This window comes from Sciurus vulgaris (assembly GCF_902686455.1).
Source record: "Sciurus vulgaris genome assembly, chromosome: 1".
NCBI lineage: Eukaryota > Metazoa > Chordata > Mammalia > Rodentia > Sciuridae > Sciurus > Sciurus vulgaris.
In genome coordinates this window covers 25,972,501-25,997,136 of record NC_136461.1, presented here as the reverse complement: position 1 = coordinate 25,997,136, position 24,636 = coordinate 25,972,501, and the positions used below count along the sequence as shown (strand labels likewise).

Below are 24,636 nucleotides of genomic sequence, written 5' to 3'. Positions count from 1 at the left end.
TAGGAGAACAAGTCACAAAAACAGAAAAGCTGATAATCAGACTAGGGTTAGAGGTGAGAAGATTGTAAGGCATCAATTTTAGCATGGTGCAGGAGACAAAAAAATATATATATATATTACCTGATTAGACAGGCTTGATGGTCAAATTATATAATATTAAATAAGTAATTACTAATACAATAAAAAGAAATCATTAAGTTAGCTATAGTTATTTTGTGTGGTCAATGGACCAGCAGCACTGACTTTACCTGGGAGTTTATAAAAATGTAAATTCTCAAATTCCATTGAGTAAGAATCTACTTAGTAAGGCAGTTTATGAGCATATTGAGAAGCACTGGCCTATAGGACAACCTTACAGATTTAGGAATCTAAGATTCCTTTCTAGTTCAAATATTCTGGGACTTTTGGATGGTAGCATGAGAAAACTATGCAGATTCATTCCCTAGTGGAATAAGCAAAGCAGATGAAAAGTCCTAAAACTGTCTGGGGAACTGTCCTAAGGGCACACAGCCAATGAAGAAAAATTTCTTCAAGAAAAACTACTAAAATTCAGTAAGAATAGTGAATCTATGATATTCCAGTCCCTACCTGCTCTATCACCCAAGTTCAACTCAGCTCAACTTGACATAGTTCCATTCTGAGTCACTATAACAAGGAAGAACAAGCTTCTCTCCCCAGTCAAGGATTACCAAACTCACCAGTATCAGGTAAGAATTACCAAACTCATCAGCATTTCTCATTCCCTCCAACTCAGGGCTGAAGAAACTAAATTGCTGGTGTGTATGGCAAAGCTTTAGCCAACTTTCAAGCTTTAGCCAACTTTCATCTATAGGATGGAGGATCTAAAATAGGAATAGGAAGCCAAGAATACTGGGGTCCTGATCACCCTCACCCCAGCTCACTTATAGGGCAAAAATTGCATGCCAGCAGAGGTCAACTAAGTAGACAGAGGCTACCATCCTGCCCAGTTTTAAGAGAAGCAGCACAAAGATTTTTCTTATGGAGAGAGGCAATTTATAAGGAAGAAAGCTCTTCTTCTTTAAAAAGTTCTTTTCTGAAGCTCTCCCCAAGGCAACCAACTTTATTTAAAACAGAGTGTGAAGGGCTGGGGTATAGAGAGGGCCTACGTTAGAAGGAAGGAACAAGAGAAGGAAGGAAGGGGGAACAAACAAAACAGAGTTGTAGTAGTTCAAACTTAAACAGCCCCTCTTTAGAACCTGCCTACATTACTCCAAAGCTTATGCTTACCCCTCATTAATACAATCATTAATAAGGAAATTAAATGAAGTGTTCACAGAATGCCATTATCAATTAACTTTCTTCTCTTCAACCTAACTTGTTAAGCCTCAGGGAAAAAATTTTACTCAGAGATGTTGTGAGAATTAAATTGGCAATGTATATAAGCGACCCAAGACCTTACCCAGAAAAAAGTGTGTCCTTAATGTAAGTTGATCCCACATTCCTTTCCCATAAAAAAAAAAACAAAGTCCAAGGAACATACCTGTCTGGCATTCTTTATTTTGGGTATGTGGTTTGCAGGAAGTGGCTTTAGTCTGTGTGATAGGTTTGCACAATAAAGCTTTATTCTTCAAAAGTCTTGGAGGCTGGCAAGGTGGCAGTTTTAGGGCATCTGTTTGTGTACTTGCCTATTAAAAAATAAATGAGAAATCAAAGAGGTTTTCAAAATCTTATCATTAATTATAAGAACTATTACAATTTTAAAAGAAATACCAGGGGAACAATATTGGCCAAATTACAATGTTATACTGTGTGTATGTACAAATATACAACAACAGATCCCATCATTATATACAACGCCAATGCACTGATAAAAAAAAATGTGGCAAGAGAAAAACAAAACCAATTATTGGGCTGGGGAGATAGCTCGGTCGGTAGAGTGCTTGCCTTGTAAGCACAAGGCTCTGGATTCGATCCCCAGCACCCAAAAAAAACCCAATTATTATATGGGAATTATGCAGAAGATACAGGATGTAAATATTCAACTGAATGGCAGAAATACAGTATTTCTGAACCATTAGAAGTAATCAATGGGTATTTTAATAAGCATATATTGATTCAATGTATTTAGATCCCACTTCTGTACACTAAGTAAAATGCTAATCCTATTATAATACATTGTAGATCAGTAACAATACTGGCAAGGTTTGAAATAAGACCTGTTATTTCTTAATCAAGTTAGAATTACATAATCACTGTCAGAGGACTGAACTAGGAACAACAGAATCATTTATGATCATTAAAGTAACTTGAATAACAATGATTGAATTATTCCAGAGACCAGTAAACACTTTAGAAATGCCACTGTTCCAGACATGATTTTTACTCATTATGTATTTTTTTCTTCTTTTAAGAGATGAAGTAGAAAATATTAATGAGTTTTTAAAAAATGAATGGTTATTTACAATATAATCTTCATGAGATAGGGTGAGAATAAGCTATACTTTAAAAATATTTTATTGACAATCTTAAGTATGTTATAAATCATCTGAAAGTCTAAAAGATAAAATGCTTAAATTCTGTAAAATTTAACTGTATACCATTTTAAAAAAAGAAAACATTCAGTAACATCATAATTGTAGCAAGCATTCAAAGAAATTAAAGTACACAATAGGGGCCGGAGATGTGGCGGAGTGGAAGAGCACTTGCCTGGCAAGTGGGAGGCCCTGGGTTCACTCAGCACTACATATAAATTAAAAATAAATAAATAAATAAAATTGAAAAGTAAGAGATCCACTGACAACTAAAAATTTTTTTTAATTTAAATTTTGAATTATTTAAAAAAAGAAAAGAAATTAAAGATCTAATTAAATAGTCAAGAAATCCTATTCCTGAACAAAGGTTAAGAGAACTCATGAAATTTATTTTAAATAAAGGAGGGCAAATTAGCTCGGCTATATTTGTATTGCATAAGAACAGAATATAAATACAGTGACAATACCAATAAAAATAATAAAACTTACATCCCCAATGATTTTCGCGGTTACCGTTGGAACTGCACCTTGATATAAATTAAAAGAAAAATTTAGGATCTTTTACAGTTATTTAAATATTAGTATTAAAAGCTGATTATTGGTCTATAAGCACAAAGTCTCAAACTAAGAGCATGTTTATCTTCATTCAATTCAGTGGAAGAAACTAGCAGTTCTAAAGTAAGCATAGCATGGAGAGAGATGGAAAATACTATTCAGGCCCTACTCACAGTGAGCCACTCACTATTCCAAATATGAATGTGTCAAACATATGAAAATGACCACATGAGAAAAAGGCAGAAAATCACTGTATTTAACTCAAAAAGGCTACATATATCCTTTCAAATCCAGTCATACCTTGTAAGACACTGTTAGAATTCACTGTGGGTTGAGCAGCAGGAGCACTTGCCAATGACACCACGTTAGCTATAACTGGAGTTGAATCTTTTCTGAGAGATGGGGGCCCTGCAGAAGCAGCTTGAACCATGGAAATACTTGCTGGTTAAAATAAAAATAGAGAAACCTCATGTAATTTATATGTTCTTACATAGAAACCAGCATCTCAAAGAGTTAGCAGTGCTTTTTTTCAGGTCTGAATAATTTCTTTTGTAGCAGAGTCACTTCAGGATTAACAGGGTTTTTGGTTTTCTAGTTTTCAAATAGTGAAACCTGAAAGTCTTCCATGTTGCTTTATAAAAAAGAAACAAATACACTTAAAAACAAACAACAAAAATCTCCAAAGCACTGAAGATCACAGGGTACATTTAATGGGCATTTAATGTTTGAAGGATTTCTTCAGTTTATGGAGTAGCCTTTTATACTTCTTTTTACTTATAAAGATACTATACAAATTACTCTAACTTTTACGATGGTACAAGTTTTGTTTTTAAACCACAAATTTTCTGAGATTAAATGGCATAAATTGTAGTATGTGGTGTATTTAAAAGGCCATGCGATTTAGTCTTTATGTCTTTTGTTACAAGAGTCTCAAACCTTTTTTAAAGGAATCCAAAGTATGTTTATATATTTATAAAACCTTAACTGTCATCCTTTCCCATAAAGTTAAGTACTTGCATAGGATGATTAATTCAATATAGTCAGAAATTCTAAAAAACAAAACAAAACAAAAAACCCAAACTCATTTGTCTGGCTTTAATTTAAAATGTTTAGGGGCTGGGTTTGTGGCTCAGTGGGAGAGCACTTGCCTAGCAGGTGTGAGGCACTGGGCTTGAGCACCAGCACCACATAAAATAAATAAATAAATAATAGGATCTAAATGTTAATGCCATTTGAATATAAAGAAATTTACAATTAATTAAATTACTGACAACTGTAGTCCCTAGTTTGTAGAAGAAAAATAGTTCTTGGCATTGATCAAAGACTCCATTTATTACTTAAGTTTAATTTTACCTGCATTGTTTTGTGAAGGTGGGTCACATACACTTTGCTGATTGCAGAACATCAAGATACAAAGCAAGTTACAAAAATGTTTTATTTCCCCTCGCCATTTTAAGGACTCACTGAGTTTACCCTGTCGTTTACAACCATCGCATTTGGCCATCTGAAACCAAAATAAAAGATAGTAATGAAGAAATAAATTATCTGAGGTCTGACAGAATAAAACCTGACACATAGAACAAGTAAGGATAGTAACTTAGAATATAAATCATAAAACTAAAGACTGCCCTAAAATGGTATTTACTTATCTATTAATGATTTTAATTTTTTTAAGTCATATTATAAACACCCGAAAAAAGAACAGTTAAAAAAAAAGTAAGCTGGGTGTAGTGGTGCATGCCTATTATAATCCCAGCAGCTGGGGAGGCCGAGGCAGGAGGATCCCAAGTTCAAAACCAGTCTCAGCAACTCAGCAAGGCCCCAAGCAACTCAGTTAGACCCAGTCTCTAAATAAAATATTAAAAAGGGCTGGTGATGTGGCTCAGTGAAGCACCATGGGTTCAACTCCAAGTACAAAAAAATTCAAAACAAAACAAAAACAAAGTGAAGCTTAAATTCAAATAAGGAATATCTTCATCAGACTTCAAAATAAAAATGTTTTATTTAAATAATAAAAACTAGGGCTAGGGTTGTGGCTCAGTGGTAGAGCACTTGCCTGGCATGTGTGAGGCACTGGGTTCAATCCTTGCCACCACATAAAAATAAATAAATAAAATAAAAGTATTATGTCCATCTACAACTAAAAAAATATTTTTAAATAAATAAAAATTATAATTTTAAATATTTTAATATCTTATGACTAATGTGACTTCTACAAATAATTAAAAATAAAAAAGGGATAAAATTTAACAACATTAAAGTCTTCCTAAATCATTAAATTCTACGTTGGGGTGCGGGGGTACTGGTATTGAACTCAGTTGACCAGTGAGCCACATCCCCAGCCCTATTTTGTATTTTATTTAGAGACAGGGTCTCACTGAGTTACTTAGCACCTTGCTGCTGCTGAGGCTAGCTTTGAACTCATGATCCTCCTGCCTCAGCCTCCTGAGCGGCTGGGATTATAGGCATGTACCACCGTGCCCAATTACAAAATTCGAAAAGAAAATAATTCATACCAAAACTCCAAAAACCCGGGAATGTGAATTATAGATTACCTGATAGAACAAAACTGTATATTTGGACATGCATTCTTCACAACAAAAGTCTTCCACCTTTCCTCCCAAATTATTCTGTACTAATTTGGGAGATGTCTGTAAACAATAACTGCACATTTTACAATGACTTCCCCAGCGTTTTCCCAAGTCATGTTTATAAAGCAGTTTGCAACCTAAAAATTAAGAAAGATAAAGTTAACTTTCAGGAGAAATATTAATTATCTACATCTTTAAATTAATTGGCCTAGAACAAAGTTCTCATACTTGGGTCCTGACCTATTAGCAGGTCAAGAGATCAATTAAGAGGATCAAATCTAGCATTTTTTTTTTTTTTTTTTTTTTTAAGTAAAAGAAACTAGGACAGGCTAGAAAACAATATACGGGGTATCCCATATATGAAGTTTTATTTCATGAAATTGTCTTTATTTGGGTATGTGAAAATACACTAGGTCACAATGTCAGATGTAATTCTTTTGTGCTATGACCAGAAGGTTTGAAAGTCATGGGTCTAAAATGATAATCCTGTGAAATTTAAGAGCCAAACAAAACACTGTCTAAACAAAACAATCACCTAAAAAAAGAAAAAAATCTACTCTATATTAATTTGCATATTCAGACCTCTTATATTCAAAACCAGAATGGCTGTTTAAAACAATGAATGTACAAACTAGAATGCTACTAAAATTTAAGGATTTCCATTTAGAAATTAGAACAAGAACTAAAATATCTTTTAGTTCCTCATCAATCCAATAATGTAAAATGTTTAGCATTATCACCATCTTCTGAATTATACTTTGAAGTTTTCCGAGTTCATTTTATTATCCATATAATATGAAGGACTAGATTTTTAAAAAGTAAACTATGTGTCCCAATCAAAAAAGCTTTGGGAATATACACAAAAGATAAAAACAGTCAAATTTACATAGTAATACCTTAAATCACCAACTACTTTTAAAACAACCAACATGTGCAGTAGATAAGATTATCTTCTGCTTTTACCTTCACTACAGAATGACTTGTCAGCACCTGAGAATCGCACAGTCTCCTTCACAATTTTCTCAATTTTACAATATTCACACATTGCCATTACATTATTTATTTTCTTATATTCGTCAGAACAATTCTTGCCACAGAACTGAAACATTTTACCCTGCAAAAAAATAATTATTAAGTACTAATTAAGCATTTGGTTTGTTCTATGGAAATCCTTATTCCTCTTACTTTCAAAACAAGTGGTGTAACTCTGAGAGATTTTGAAAAGCTAAAAATAATTCTAGAGACCCATTTATACTCAAACCCTTATCATGAACCTATACTTTACCTTATAGTCAAGAAGTTCTGGTTTTGTGGCAAAAAGACGGCTACAGTGTTGACACCTGAGTTTCACAACACTTCGGGCAAACCCAACATGCTGGGATTGGGCAGCAAGACGCTGGAGACCAGCAGCAGCAGAGCTACTGATGGAGGTGGGAGAAACAGCAGAGGTGTTACTGCCTCCTGCTGACACTGTTGAACCTGTGGGGATGCTTACAATTACTTGGCCCTGAGACAAGGGCACTACTGAAGAATTCATTCCAGTTGGTTTGTTGAATAAATTCTGAAAAAACAAATATAGATCAACTTAAACCATTTATTCACAAAAGCAAGAACTGTGCACCTACGTATGACAAAAAAGGAAGATTCCTGAAGCCATACCTGGAAAGCTACCACACAACTGTAGCTGCAGAAGTTGCGTATACTTCCATCTGACATGGCTAGGTGATACTGAGGGATTGCTGACGTTTTACAACTGTTACACTGAACTTGTACACCTTAGCAAATCAAAATAAAAACTGAGTAAATTATACAAATTTGAGAAATTAAGTGCTATACAATAAACAAAAATTTAATGGCCAGGTTAAGTTATAGGAACTGACACTAAACTCAGTCATGTCACATACAAAAACTAATGTAACAGAAATTTTTTTCTTTTTAAATCACAATCTACACTGAAACTATATAAATGAATGTTGAAAGAAATCAGGTGTGGATAAACCTGAAATATCTTAAATTTGCCTTAAAAATCAACTAAATTTGGACAAAACTGTACTAAAGGCAAAGTAAGAATAATTTTCAACTATTACATTCTATAGTTTATGAAAGCAGTATTACCTGCAGAAGTAACCATTTTAACTCTGTAAGCAGATAAGCAATTAACAGAACAGAAAAGCTCTGTCTTCCCCAAGCTATTGGTATTTTCAATCATTTCTGCTGAGGATCTCAATGATTTGCAAAGCGCACATGGTGTAATTTTGGCTGATTTCTATTAAGAGAATAAAACAACATTCTATTTACCAAATTCCTAGTAAAAGCACAGTTCTTTGAAATATTAATACTACTGAAATACTTTAAATCAGTGGTTTTCCAACTTCCATGATCACAATCCTCATTAAGAAGTTTTACAAAGTAACTGACACATACTTTTAAGATTTTGCATTTCTGTACTATGTATCTATGTAAAACAAAAGTTTCATAGAGGAATATATATCAAACTATATGATGAACTCTGATATTTTCCATTCCATTTCATTAGAAAATAATACTGGTTATATCCTAGCAACTAATTTCTGTATCTATTAATTCACTGTTTAAAAACATTAAACATTACATACCAATGAGCTCATACTCTTAGGCTATACTATCCTAAAAATTTGAAGAACTTCCCCCAAGAGGTGCCATATGTAGCAATAAAGTGTAAATTTAAGAAAATTAATGAATTTATTAGAAAACACAAATATTCTACCACCAAATAACAAAGTATACCATAAGCAGTAAAATAGGAGATTTTGTATCACAAGTATCCAAATATAAATGACCTCAATTAGGTATTCAACAGCAAATAATGTTAAAAGCTATTACATGTCACACATTCAGAACAACAAAGTATTTTCAGCACCAAGTAGGAGATTTTAAGAACTTCTTCCTTTTTAAAGAGTACATTTCTGGGGTTGTAGCTCAGTGGTAAAGAGCATGCCTGGCATGTATGGGTCTCTGGGTTAGATCCTCAGCACCACATAAATAAATAAAATAAAATAAAGGTATTGTGTTCATATACAACTAAAAATTTAAAAAATTAAAGAGAATACATTTCTGGGGGTTGTGATAAATGCCTGTAAATCCCAGTGGCTCGGGAGGTTGAGACAGGAGAACTGTGAGTTCAAAGTCAGCCTCAGCAACTTAGGGAGGCCCTAAAGAACTTAGTGAGATCCTGTCTCTAAATAAAATACAAAAAGGGCTGGGGATGTGGCTCAGTAATTGAGCACCCTGGTTTTAATCCCTGGTACTAAAAAAAGAAAGGGAATGCATTTGTGAGAATTGATATTAAAATAGAAACATGAAAACAAAGATATGCCTGAATTCTGCAATGTCTTCTAAATCTCGAAAACCTGCCTTTCCCCCTGCATTAGGACTTCAAACACAAACTTCATTTATAAGACTTAAGTTAATTTATAAGGCAAGAGTTAATTTCTGTGAAGCTCTTGCTGACACATCTTGTCCTATTGAATATAGATAACTATGCTTTCTTTGTAGCCCACTTTACCCCCATAAAATATGTATCATATCATCTGTATTTGCTCATTTGTATCAGGAGACATGCAGTTCCTCAAAATAGGAAGTGGATTCAATGATGCATTTAAGAATTATAGTTAAGAAAGAAAAGTAACAGAAATGGCCATCAACAATGTGACAGGCTCTCATTCTTAGTTTATGTAATCCCAACAACCTCCCAGTAACATAGGTGGTGCCACAGTCATTCAAAGACAGTAAAAGTAGGATTCAGGGAGTTTAACTGCTTTCCACAAGGTAAAAGTGTATATGAACACAAGGCATAGGAATTAAATCTTAGATCTACTTCAATACTAAATTACAATTTTTCCCTACCACAGTACATACTAAAATATGTGAGAAGCTGAATAGGTATTGACTAAATTAAAAGTAACAATAGGGCTCAATGTAGAGCACTTTCCTAGCCATGGAAGGCCCTGTTCAATCCCCAACACTCCAGAAACACAAAGATTTTTTTAAAAGTAATGAATAAATGCAAAATAAGGTATTTCATCCTATTTTTTCCTTCTCTCGTGGAACAGGAATCATCTTTCAGGGAACAGAGTCCAGTAAGTTTTAGTATCTGATACACCATCATGAAAATAACAACCCTTTGAATAAATACAATACACAAGAAGATTCTAGAATTTTTTTACCTTTTCAAGAAAAAACAAATTAATAATAAAGCTAAGTCCTTTCAATGTGCTATATATTAACAAGAAATAAACTGAAAATTGTCTATTACACTTAAAATTCCAAAATCACAGCAGTTTTTAAAAATAATTCATAGGAAATTTCCTGACACTATTAAATTCACCAATTTTTTGTGGATTGTTTAAAAAAAAATCACTATTCTTAAAAAGAATCAGTAAATGCACTTAAACAGAGAAACATTCCTGTAATCCCAGCTTCTTGAGAGGCTGAGGCAGGAGAATCACAAATTCAAGGCTAGCCTAGGCAACTTAGTAACAGCCTGTCTCAAAATAAAATTTAAAAAAAAAAGCCCTGGTGGTGTAGAACAGTGGTAGTGTTTGCCCGACATGCTCAAGGCCCTGCGTTCAATACCCAGTACCACAAAAATAAAAAAAGATTAACTTAATAATTAATTAAAAATATAAAAAGTACTTAACTATTCCTTTAGGCTTATTTCTTCTTGTTGTTGTTTAAAGTACCAGGGATTGAACCCAGGGGCACTTAACCCCTGAGCCACATCCCCAACCCTTTTTATATTTTATTCCAAGACAAGGTCTTGATAAATTGCTTGTGGCCTTGGTAAATTGCTGAGGCTGGCTTTGAACTCACTATCCCCCTGCCTCAGTCTCTGGGATTAAAAGTGTAAGCCATTGCTCTCAACTAGGTTTGCCAATTTTAAAACTAGTATTTGATAATTAAAAAAAAAATTACTGACAAAAATGTAAATCTAATACACACAAAACTGAATCAAAGACATCTGTCATGTGAGTTTACGTAATTTATCTGCAAACTTTATAATTCACAGAATACATATATAACCCCCATTTATTATTTCCTATTTCATGAAGAAAAACCCATTAAACAATTAAGACTTTGAATTTCTGATGCAATTTTAATTATATGACTCCAATTTCAAGAATACAACTGGACCCTTTCTTGTCAAAAAGTATACATGCAAATCAAAATGTATTTCAAAGATTATGCTGCTACACACCAAAAGCACAGGACTGGATATCTCTGGGAGAAAAATTATATTTCGTCTTCATAATTTTCTGCATTTAAGCAATACTGTTCAAAAATATCCTAGAAATACCACACCATACCCTAAAACACCTATTTCAAATCCATGAACAGAAATTCTTATTATAGGATATTTAACACTCACATTCATTCAACAAACTACAAGGTTTAAAAGAGGAAAAAGCTTTTAGTATTTTAACTATTTCATAAATAATTTCTACCAAAAAATTGTATTCCCTTGAAATGAACAGAGACATCAGGATTAAATGTGGTAAAGTACCTGTTTGTATGCTGTGATGCATGCTGAACTACAAAACTTCTTAGACTGTCCTTCTATCTGAAGCATGTGGCACTGTCCAGAGCCACTGTAACAGTAACCCCCACAGTTCTCACAACAGTTCATAGTGAGGTTGTTAGCAGATCGAAACTTAGAAAAACATGCATCACTGCAAAGCTTATGTACCACATTCTGGTAATTCACTTCATGTCGAATCTAAGAATTGAAAAACAACAATATACAAACAAGCAGAGACCATCAAAAGTTGTTCTTTAAGCAAGCATTAGACTCATTCCCCCAATAAATTTAAAAGGTAACTTACAACAGCATTCTTCTGACACATGCTGCATTTGGTTGAAATGCTATTTGTATTAATGGTAATGATAGGTTTTTTTTTCAGTTCATATGTTGACAAACATGACTGACTGCAAAAATCTTTACTGGTGGTGGTATTTTCAAACTGGGCACTGATCACATCCTTTGGATTTAAAATGTCTCTAGAAATGATAACAAAGACAAAATAAGCCACAATGTAATTCTTACTTTTTTCTTTTCATGAGTTAAAGTAAACAAATAAAACAGGCAATTTTAGTGAAGGGAAAAGGCACTGGAATTGATATTTTGAATAAACATAAATTTTTCTGATCCTTACATTCTTTTCTATAAAACAGAATAATAACCATGTGCTTCATGAAATTATTGTTGAGTATTAGCATAATGTTTCAAAGATGATTAGCACTCATTATCTTTAGAGGTGGGATTATAGATTTTAATTTTTTTCTTTAGAATCATCTGTATTTTCAAAATATTCATTAAAGATAATACTGCATTTGAAATTCTTCAAAACCATTCTTTTGAAAGCAAATAGACATTTTAAACAACACTATGTATTCCAACATGAATTAATAAAATCTAGTATTTCCACACACAAAAAAATCAATTTGATTCATAAGCATTAGTAGCAAAAAGCAATAGATTCTAAAAACCTAATGAATAAGGAAGGCTCTGTATCACTTCAACCCTAATTCTACCATACAACAGTCTTCTTAAAATAATTTACCAGACAGTTTAGAAGTGTAAAACATTTTAAAAATTTTTCTCAAGCTGGTGAAATTTTGTAAGCAGTCTCTCTTATGAGCACACACCCACAAAATAAACTATTACGCCCAGTTTTTTTGCATCTTTAACAGAATACACTAACAGGACATTTTTTAAGGAAAATAATTATTATTTCTGCTTCAGTGAAAGATAATAGTAAACATAAAGAAAAATTATCATAAGAAACACTTAATCCTGTACTATTCTATAATACATTACTCCATTCTTTGCTGTCTTCTATGCTTGGTAGATTAGACTGGTTTGCTTTCTGCTTTTTTTTTTTCCCCCTTCATGGCATTTTTAAAAAATTACATTCTAGTGTGTTTCACTAGTATTTTACTAAGCAGTTATACTGAGCCAGAAACTAGCTAAACCCAGAGTCAAGACATGATTCTTGCTTGTGCTTAAACTCAGTTATTGGGACAATCTATTATTTTTTCATTTATGTAATTAATTCACTCATTTGTTTACCAGGGACTGAACCCAGGGGCGTTTAACCACTGAGCCACGTCCCCAGTCCTTTTTATTTTGAGACAGGGTCTTGCTAGGTTGCCTAGAGTCTCACTAAATTACTGAGGCTGGCTTTGAACTTGCAATCCTCCTGCCTCAGCCTCTTGAGCTGCTGGGATTACAGACATGTGCCATGGAGCCCGGAAAGGACAACAAATTTACAAGACTGTTACAAAAACATTGTTAAAATTTGTAATATTATGAATGATTCTGAAATAGGTATAATGTACTACAAAAATATAAATGAAGAAATAGTTATTTTAGATCAGACCATATGTGATAGGAAAGGCCTCTCAAAAGAAGGCAACATATTAGCTGAGCAACTTAGCTCTTAAACAGAAATGTTTTAGAAGGTTAAAGGGATGAGGACTAGGTACAGCATGGATCAGAAAATGGAAGAAATACCTAAAAACAGGTATGTCACACTGATTTCAATATACTCAGAATCTAATTTGATTATATTTCATGTGGTTGATGATATCATACACCAGAATGAGAAGCAGCAATCTCATTCTAGTTAGTGAAAATTCAGAAACAGTACAGACAATCCAGAAATGGAAACTTGTTTGAATATTATTATACCAAGAATCTGATCTAACAGAATTATCCTCCAAATTAGTTCTTTTGTATAGGATTTAAATAACATTTCAAATAAATTATTAATTTCTTCTTACTAAAAGAAACCTTAAAATCAAATGATGATTGACCAAAACATATTTAGAATTTAGGTAAATTCAAGAGGCTAAGAGAGATACTACTTAACAAAAAAATATAAGAAGCAAACAACAAACAAAACTGCTACTCTGAACAGCTAATGAGTTTCTTTTAGCCTAAGTGCTGCTGGTCTATTTAAAAAAGCAGTAGCTTTTAGGAGGAAAAAAAAATCTTTTCTATTTCTAAATACTTAAACACTAAATACTTAAACTGAAATTCTTCCCACTGTGATTAATTTACAAACTAAACCTGTATGACATTATGGACTATATAGGAAAATAATGCATATGCCCAAACTAAAGCTATGTAACACTACGTGAATCTTTCAGTTTCTTTGAATTTAAATTTCCTTAAACCTGTATGACACTATGGATTATATAGGAAAATAATGCATATGCCCAAACTAAAGCTATGTAACACTACGTGAATCTTTCAGTTTCTTTGAATTTAAATTTCCTTAAACCTGTATGACACTATGGATTATATAGGAAAATAATGCATATGCCCAAACTAAAGCTATGTAACACTACGTGAATCTTTCAGTTTCTTTGAATTTAAATTTCACCCAATTGGGCAACTGTATAAGCACATAAATCATACTGTATCAAACTGCTGAAATGACTATGTAATAAGAGGGGAAAGAAAGAAAGGGAAGGGGGTGAACAGACATGAAAGAGTAGTCAGCAAATAAAATAGAGTGCAAGGAGAAACAAGATTGATCAATGCCTGAGGTCAAGACAATGGAAAAGGGTAGAATGCAAAAAGAAAAGAAAGGAAAAAGTAAGTTAATACAGGAAATTTTTAAAAATTAAAAAAAAAAAAAACAGGCCAATCAGAATAGCAGGTAAACAGTACCTGAAAGAACAAAGTGTGGCAGAGGAAAAAAGTAAGAGATTAAAAAAAAAAAGCTCAAACAGTAAGTGAATGAACAGTTAAGAGTCAGGAATAACAGGATAAAAAGAATAGAGAATCTCTGAATAATGAATAAAATCAAACATGACAGGCAAAACGCAAACTCAAAGAAAAACTGAATCATGTTAAGATCAAAATAAAGACAAGAGAGGTAGGTAAAAATTAACCATCTTCAGACAAAGCTATGAAAAACAGCAAAGGTTGAAGAAGTGTGATGAATTAACATGAAAATAACATATAGGTAAGATATATACACACACACACACACATATATACACATATGCACATATTCACATATATATTACATATGAATAAAATATGAATATGAAAAGGGGGCACACATTTTTAAATGTGAGTTTTCTATGGTCACTTTGAAAATAACTGATGTCTTTGAAAGAGGTATCTCTATTATGAAAGGGGAACAATCACTGAAATTTTAGAAACTCCTGGTCCCTAAAATAAGAATAAAGATGTCTAAAAGGAAGTTATCACATCAAATTATTACATGGCAAAATAGTAAGGAAAAAATTTTTTTTTTAAATTATAGTTTTCAATTGACTGAATCTTAGAATCTAATAGTATAGAACACAGAAATTAGACATAATATATACTTAAGTACATTTTTAAAACCATCTATTATAACAAACAGTATAAAGAAGTTTGTTCTTGTTAAACTTGCCAAAATTATTATATAGAAATCATTTATATCACAAAAGCTACAGCTATAAGATAGTAAGAATAGTTCCTCCCCCTCCAAAAGTTAGGGTCATTAAATAATCCATTAATCAAATATGGTGGAATGACTAAATCTAGCTAATTAACATATGCATTACCCCACACAATTATCATTTTTATGGTGAGAATACCTTATATTCACTCTCAGAATGTGTTTCAAGAATTCAATATGTTATAGTCACCAAGTTGTATAACAAATTGCTTGAATTTATTCATCAAATTGTAAGTAACAAAAACACCAATCTTATTAATCAAATTTCATTTTTAAACAAAAACTGATATTTCTTAGTCTATCTTTTACTCAATATACATGGTTCTAGATGACTTTTAGCCACATATAATGAAAAAGACTACCAGAAGATAAAAAATTTGATGGAACTGAAACATGCAAAAGAATGTGTTCCGGCTTTAAAGGTCCTTTAATGTCTGAAATGCTCGAGACCAAAAATTTTCAGATTTCAAGACTTCTCAGATTTTGAAATATTTGCATAGACTTAACTGGTTAAGTATCTCTAATCCAAAATCTGAACTATTCCAAAATCCAGAACGTTTTCATTATCATGTCAGTAGTAAAAAAAATGTTTGGATTTTGGAAAACTTCAGACTCAGATTTTTGGATTAGGGATGCTCACCCTGTATTCCCTTTAAAAGAGATAATCCCAGAACAAAACATTGCAGAGTTTGTTGTTGTTGTTTTAAAAAGCAGAGCTGTTACAAGGAAAACAATTTCCAAAGGAAACTAAAATTAATCTATACCTGTATACATGAATTACAGTATGTATTTAAAAAGCTATTTTACTACCCAAATATAACCAAAATTTATTGTTCCAAATCTTTAAAAGAAATGAAGCATAAAAGGATGTGCATATAACTAGCTTCTGGCAAAAACCTAACCATATTCAAACTTAAGTCTCTTATCTAACCAAAGCAGAAAAGGGACCATCTTTTCCCCTTTCTAGACACAGAATGGGTGCCACCATACATCTATAAACCCTAATAAAGTAAAAAAATCATGGTTTAAATAGAAGCCAACATGTTTCAAGACCAGAAAAGAATTAGTTCTCTTTTTTAACTTACTCATTAAAAATGTTTCTAACAATTACCTTACAAACTATATTAGGATGACCTTAGTATTTCTATAATTTACCAGTTTGACCTTACTAAGGTCATGGGGTCATATTTCTTTTTTGTTTTTAATACTGCAGTGGATGGTCTGGGGTAGTTCAGTGGTACTGAGATGATTAAAAAAATATATATCTATACACACACACGTCATATATATATGTATGTTATATATAGTCATTTAAAGTTAAGAAGAAAAACAGTAAATAAATTCCAGTTATGTAACAATATAAAACATAACTTTTAATATTGTTGCACTATTATCTACAGCTACAAGATAAAATACTTTGATACTATAATACTCCTAAATGCATATTTTTTGTTATATAAAGCATCTCAGCTGACAAAGATGAAAGGATTGATTTCTTAATACATAAAAGGCACATTATTTAAAGCTAAAAGAAAACTGAACACCTAACACCCAGAATGACTTAAAGTAGCAACATGTTGGCACTAAATTATGTGGTATTTCTGATAAGACACAGAAACATAGGAAATTAAACATAACATACAGGCTAAGAACAAAGTACGTTAAAAGAAAAAAGAAGATAATTTAGAATTCTGCTATACTTTGAGCAACTTGAGCAAGTTTTCTTGGTGAGAGGAGGCGGTGGGCGCGCAGGTGGAACTGTGTATCCTGTGAGGCACAGTGTAGAGCAGAAAAGCTGAGTAGACCCTTTCCTCTGATAAGCAGTTTGCCCCTTCTGGAGGATTTTTTTACAACCAGAACAGGAAACTCGAACAGCTGTGGCTGGAACTGAAGGAAGCATTTTATTCATGCCAGATGATGCCAGTGAAGGCTGAAAGCCAGTAGTCAACTGTGGAGCTTAAGAAAAAAATTGAAAGAAAAAAAATGTTTTACTTTTTACCATGCATTTTAAGTATTCATTCTTTCTTTTTCTTCTAGAATTAGATTTGAAACCCAACAGTAATTATATAAGAAACAATTTAAAGGCATTCTAAATGGGCAGACAGAACTGCCTTATTAATACAAGTAGAAACTTCCTCTCATTCATGTTGGTCAGAGTAAATAAAATTCATTTATTCAGTTTTGTTTCTTACCAAGAGGACTGCCACTGACTGAAAACACAGCACTAATTTTCAGTTCCCCCTCTTGAGTTTTTTGCTGTTGGCCATGACTATACTCCTTTAAAAGGGAAAAAAAATAAATAAACACACTGAGAAAACAATAAATGCCTAAAGAAATCCAGACATTCAAGACATTTTAATACTGCTATATAGGTGGAAAATGTTTATATTAACATCAATAAAAATAATAAAATACAAAACAGTAAGCAAACTATAACAAGGTATTTGTACACATTGGGAGAATAAAAGAGGGAAAATGAAAGTTAGCTACCTAGTGAGCCTTTGGCACTAGATATTTATAAATTAATACAGTATATTAAGTTACAGTTTATTATAAAAGTAATACACACTCTATAGAAAATTTAGATAAGGAGAAATAAGAAGAAAATCTAAACGTATTTCCATCACCCCAAAAAAACCCACTGTTGTTCTTTTGGTATATTTCTTTCCAGTCTTTTCCCCTTCTCTATTCAAACGTTTTTTTTTTTCTTCTTTACACAGTTGTGATTATGCTAAATAAACTATTCTTAAAAACTGATGTCTTGTTAAAATGCATCATGAATTTCAATCATTTGAACTTTTGCATATTATTCATGTTACTCCAAATAACTTCTAATGGTTAAAATACCAATGTTTCCAAGATGGAAGGCCAAGAACCCTGTGGTTTAGGTAGTCTGAGAAATCTAAAATAAATTTTTTTAAATTGCTATTTAAATGATTTTTAAATGCATACAAACATTTTAGGTCATGAATAACCATCACATAAATGAGGTCTAATACAATTGATTGCTGTTGTTTGCTTTTATAATGATATTGTTTCATCGTAACATTTTAGTGACAGATTGAACTTTTAAGATATTGTTATCACACTAAAGTTCAAATTACTGCAAAGATCCCTTGTTCTCGGAATTCTGGAGTATCTCAGACATACTCCTTTTGTGTGTGTGTGGTGAGGCGGGGTGTCAGTACATTATTACAGTTTGAGAAATATCAATACATACTACTTAACAGATATAAGATTACACAGGGACATGATGGAAGTGCAGTTGAGTACACTTGCCTCAGGCACAAAATTAAAGGCACCAAAATGTTCAGCAATTAAGATAGTATTTTAATGTAGTATTTTCAAAAACCAAAACTTATGCAAAAATCATGATGAACAAAACAGCAAATTTTTAAATAAAGACATCAACTTTTTCTCTTTTGCCTCAGGCTCCAATATGGCCCTGCATGGTACTGAGATGATATAACCCAATGCCAGTTCATTTAATGTTTCCACACATTTAGTACAATCAATAATGCCACGATTAATATCTTTTGTGAATACCCATAATTTAATTCTTAAAATGGAATTACTAGATAAAAAGGAACATAATAAAGGCTTTTGATACTTAATGACAGATTTGTTCTCCAACAAAACTGTTCTCTCTCTCTCTCTCTTTTTTCTTTTTGGTACTGGGGATTGAACCCAGGGTGCTTTACCACTGAGCTACATCCCCAGTTCTTTTTATTTTTGAGACAGGGTCTCACCAAATTGCTTGGGGCCTCGCTAAGTTGCTGAGGCTGGTCTTGAACTTGCGATTCTCCTGCCTCGGCCTCCCGAGTCACTGGGATTACAGGCATGCGCCACCATGCCCAGCTCTAAACTGTTCTTAATTATATTTATTCCAGCAATTAATAAAAAAAAATTTTTTTAAGTATTTTCCCATTGTTTCCATTTGCAGTTATTTTTAGTGTTCCATAAGTACATTATAATTTACGGAATTAACCTTCTGTACCATCTTGTCAACATTTCCTCAATATGTACTTTTAAGTTAAAATTTTTATGTACTGAGGTTTCCATTTTTATGCCAAAAGTCTAACAATCTTTACCTTTGTGGTTTCTTCTATCTCTTACAAAGTTTTACTTCCATAATAAAATAATAAGAAAGTGGTTTCATTGTTTATAATACAGTCCTTTAATCCAGGGGTCGGCAAACTTTATCTGCAAAGGGCCAGATAGTAAATATTTTTGACTTTGCAGGCCATACGGTCTATGTCACAACTACTCAACTCTGGTCTCTGTTACAACTACTCAACTCTGCCCTGGTAGAGCAAAAACACCCAAATAAATGTAAATAAATGACCGTGGCAATGTTCCAATAAAACTTTATTTATGAAAGCAGTGGGTTAGGGGAAAAACACACACACACACACACACACACACACACACAAGGTGGATTGGATTTGGCCAGCCAGTGATAATTTGCCAACCAGGATTAGGCATCTTTTTCTTCTCCTAAACAACTAGTGAATTCCTTCCCACTTGCCATTAATAATATATTAAGTTCATAAAGATTCAGTCTCAGCCTCAGAACAAAAAAAAAAATTAAGTTCATGACAATAATGTATACCTTGGAACTATCTATGCTGTGTCATTTTCAGCCTAACTGATCTTATACCACACTATTCTAATCAAATGAAACTGTAGGATATTTAACCATTTAACATGATTTGCCACTCTCAACCTCCCCAACTAATTTTTATAATACATAAGTATATAGCTCAGTGGTACAGCATGCCTAGCTTGCACAAGAACCTGGGTTCAACACCCCCCCCAGTACTATTTTAAAAAAGTAAAAAGAAAAGGTAGAAAATATATGTGTGTATGTGCACACATATTAGTCTTCAAAACTTGGGACCTAACCATTGACATTTTCCTCAGAATTATATCAAGTATATATCTTAAGAATAACTGGGCTGGGGATATAGCTCAGCTGGTAGAGTGCCTGCCTTGCAAGCACAAGGCTCTGGGTTCAATCACACAGCACCACAAAAAAAAAAAAAAAAAACTGATATATTTCTTACATTTATTTAAAAAGTTGTGTCTCCAAGTTATCTTTCATGTGACATAGTACTTATTAGATGCTGCTGGGAATAACTATCTTTCTCATTATCGTAAAACTTTGGAAAAGTAATTTATAGAAATACTACTTTTTTATAACTATAATTCAACTAGGTACTCCACTAAACCTTCAAAAGTTCTAGTAATTCTCTAACAAAGATCCTTACCAGCAAATGATGATCATTTTATCTCCTTTTTTCCATTAATTTTTTCTTCTAATATCCTTAACATCTACTGGGCCAAAAATCCAGTAAGAGTTAAATAATAATGTTGACATCAATAATCTGCAGTCTTTTAACAGAGTATCTATTATAAGAAATGTATAAGGAATTACATGAGATGTCTTTTGGCATCTAAGAAAATGACTAAACAAATACTCTTATTTGTGCTGCTGATGAAATGTATATATTAGAAGTTTTTCATATATTGACATCCTGACATTCCTATGTTACAAAGTATATTAAAACAAATTTCCAGTGGCAAAAAAATTTTAATCTCAGAAAACTCCAAAAATAATCAGTGTTCATTAGCTCACATCAATGGTCTCCAAAGAGCTCTATTATTCTCTGTGATGGCAATTCCAAAAGTCTGATGCATTCTTAACCAACCAACCTATATTATTATACTTATATTACTTGTAGTAAAATAAGTATATATGTTAAGTTCTCTGTTTGAATACACCATAATATCTTCAGAATATCTGCAGAATATCTGGTTTGTCGGTATACCTCCACAATGGGTAATTTTACAAATATTTGCTAAATGGATCAACGAGTAGCAAATAATTAATAAAGGTATTTTGAGAACTGATTGATGACCCAAAGCTTTCAGAAGGAGAAAAACACAGGTGCCAAAACAATCCTTTACCAATACCTTGACTTTGCTTACCACACAGAAAGATCCATATCAATATTCCAGGACATTATTTTAGAAATGAAGAACACAGTTCCTATAGCCAAATTAACTTGTTAAGGCTAAAACAAAGTCCTAACATTTGAATGACTGTATTCTATGTTCCAAGACTATATGAATCACTATTGTGACAATCAGGTAAATTTGCTTTCCCATCTTAATTCATTTCAATGAGAGATTACAGATTAACTCTCCCTAGCCAGGCACAACAGCACACTTCTATAAGCCCAGCAACTCAGGAGACTGAGGCAGGAAGATCGTATGAGGCTAGCCTCAGCAACTTACTGAGACACTGTATTAAAATTTAAAATAAATAAAGTTGTGAATATAGCTCAGTGACAAGAGCACCTCTGAGTTCAATCCCTAATACCAAGAAAGGAAGGGGTTGGGGAAAGCTCTCCCTCTATTTTTATGAGCAAGAAGAAAAGAATCATGATTTTCATATAGTACTTGCTGTGTCTAGTTTTCAGAACTGTTTAAAAAAAAAAAAGAAAAGTAAATGTTAGGTCTCTGGCCCTCCTTAAAATTTCCATTTTAAAATCTTCTTCTCTTGGCATTTTAAGAAATGAAGCAACAAAAACAAGACCTTGATTATAACCCCACTTTGGTTCTTTCCTGGACATAAGACCTTGAGTAGATAACAATCTCTAGAAATGCAGCTCCCCCATTCAATAGTGGTTAAATATCTTTACTCTGGCCATCTTGCACAGTGTTGTTGAGTGGATGAAATACCAAAGTACATATAAAGGCATCTATACCTATTTAAAAAAAACAAAACAAAACAAAACAAAACAAAACAAAAAAAAAACTACAGAAAACACTACAGTAACATGCAATGGGATTAGAATGAAGAAATGAAACTGGAAAATCAAATGATGTTATGGTAATAAGAGAACCAGAAGGAAGTGACTGACAAACCCAGAAGTTTATAACTGAAGAAATAACCAAGAGCAAATGGGTAGAAGTTAAATATACATATACACATTTCAATTCCTTTGCAATTTATATATAAAAGTAAAGAAATTAAAACCAAAATGAACTGTGTAAAAAAGAGAATTAAGAAGTGAACTGAAAGCAAAACTACAAAGTTAAACATAAAGAAAACCAAGGGAAGTTTTGAAAAGGTGCCATGAGTTCAAACTATGATTTTATTAAACCATGAGATGTTACTAGTAAATGACAGTCAAAAGTAAAGGCTGACCAACTGTTAAAGTCTATCAGTATTATAAGAGGTTAAAGTAATGTTTTTGAGACTATGAAAGTAATACATAGGAATTCCCTTTTTTAGTCCATGGGAAATTAATAAGATTAATAAAGCATTATGCAGCATTGAAAAGCAAGGAATACTGATTTCTATGGGTCATGGGGGAGAAATATATAAAAGAACAGGACAATGAAGAGGGAGGAGAAGGAAGTCAGGAAGGGAGGGAAGAGAGAAAGATGGAGAGGGAGCCAGAGAGGGAAAAACAAAGAGGAAAGAACTCGTGTATCTATAGTTTATAACATGAGCTCCCCTGGGGGATTCTAGAAGAATTATCAGAGGTCTGGTTCAACAGGATTACTGTGGCTGACAATAGAGAAGACTGCTCAAGGAAAACCTACATTTATCTACTCACATGCTGGGACTGCTTTATTATGGGGTCAGGGTAAAGAATGCTTTTGAATCATATGCCCAGGACCTACTAACATTACTGCTTCGTTCTTAAGAATCTAACCATGAGGTGAGCAATTGGGGAAATTCTTCCCCAAAGTCAGGATAAATTTTCATATTCAGCATTTTATAACATATTTTATAATTCTGAATATGTAAAAAATATGCTTTTCTATCCATTTCATCCTATTTATATTTTCCAGTCACCAATGTCCTCTACCCCCACTGTATTTGGTCTTTGCTATAACTGCCCTTTGTTCCAAAGAAATGTCACTGGGTCATGTACAAGAGAAACCAATGTCTTTGGTGTCCTGCCAGCACTATGATTTCTTATGATATCTCCCATGTCCACATTGGAGCATGTAAGATTTGAGATTTTCCCTGCATACAGCCATAGTTGTCATCTTCTAAGGCATATACTCTCTCATGAATTTTCCCTGAGTGTCAGGACATTTATCTCTAGTTCAAAAATCTAAGATCTCCATTTTACCTGATCTTACAAAAGTGTCCACTCTACTTTCTATTCAAATATTTCATATTTTTACTGCCTTCTTTGTAGAACCACACTTTTATCAATCTAATACCTATAGCTTTATTGTCACTACCCTAATACACATACACCTTCTCTTAGGCACCATGAAATTCTGGCTTCATTGGGTATCAATCTGATACATATGAATCACCTATCTCCATAATCACCTATTCTTCCCTGTCTTTACTCTAGAACAGTGGTTCTCAATACAACATGATTTTGCTCTCCAAGGGACATCAGGCAATATCTGGAGACATTTTTGGTTGTTAAAAACAGAGAGAGAAGTAGAAGCCAAGGATGTGGCTAAACATTCTACAATGCACAGGGCAGCCCCTACTAACAAAGAATCATCTGGCCCAAAATGCCAATGGTGCTGAGATTTGAGAAATTCTGCTCAAGGAGACCTGAATAAAAAAATCCTCTTCCACAGAAATCCCACATTCTTAAATTCTCTAATAAAACAGAAAGATGGGAAAAGGTAAGAGTCATGGTGGCACATGCCTGTAATCCCAGCAACTCAGGAGGCTAAAGCAGAAGGAAACCAAGTTCAAAGCCAGACTCAGTAACTAGCAAGGTCCTGAGCAACTTAGTGAGACCCTGTCTCAAAAACATAAAACATAAAAAGGGCTGGGGATGTGGTTCAGTGGTTAGGTGTCCCTGGATTCAATTCCCAGTACCAAAATAAAAAAAAAAAAAATAGAACATTCTCCAGATCAAACATAATTTCAGAAAAATAGCTAATTCATGCTATGTTCACTTCTTATCATCTGACTTCATGCCATCTGTATAAAACATAGACAACTTCAAATAATTGTTATTACTGTGTATTCATCCTTTAGACTCCCTCCTCTATTTAAAAATGATGATGGCATCTGATATAACTTCTTTCTTCCATACCAACCACTGTAAAGTCATTAACTGGATAACTTAGTTGACTTCAAGATTTCAGTTATAGGATACCTATGACTTTCACCTTGAGAGCAACTTAAAATACTCTTAACCTTAGTTCTAAAAAATCTCAAACTTGGAAACATGTATCACTCACCAAAGCTTCCTTTACTTTCTACCCACTAATCCAATAAACTGGTTCTTTGTTCAATTAACCCTTCCAAAGATAATCTGGCCATTAACCCCATCCTGAAAGACAGTAAATCCATATCTAACCTGTCCTTCATTAGCAGTAACTGCAAAGGATTATCATTCTATATGCAATCACACCACAAACCCATAATCTACCATAAGCCTTCAAGCAAATCTACTCTATCAATCTCAAATCCTTAAAGACTCATTGTTTCCTAAT

At 33.0% G+C, this 24,636-nt stretch overlaps 1 protein-coding gene across 1 annotated transcript in view; it reads right to left on the bottom strand.

Annotated features, from left to right (window-relative positions):
- The window catches only part of ZMYM4 (zinc finger MYM-type containing 4), a 179,824-nt gene that overhangs the window by 32,707 nt on the left and 122,481 nt on the right, over window positions 1-24,636 (bottom strand). Inside the window, 13 exon segments of the mRNA XM_079130012.1 lie at window positions 1,502-1,646; window positions 2,982-3,019; window positions 3,348-3,488; window positions 4,401-4,551; window positions 5,603-5,775; window positions 6,602-6,752; window positions 6,924-7,199; window positions 7,298-7,413; window positions 7,754-7,904; window positions 11,181-11,393; window positions 11,500-11,674; window positions 16,839-17,094; window positions 17,331-17,415. Of these exon segments, the coding sequence (XP_078986138.1) occupies window positions 1,502-1,646; window positions 2,982-3,019; window positions 3,348-3,488; window positions 4,401-4,551; window positions 5,603-5,775; window positions 6,602-6,752; window positions 6,924-7,199; window positions 7,298-7,413; window positions 7,754-7,904; window positions 11,181-11,393; window positions 11,500-11,674; window positions 16,839-17,094; window positions 17,331-17,415 (2,071 nt within the window).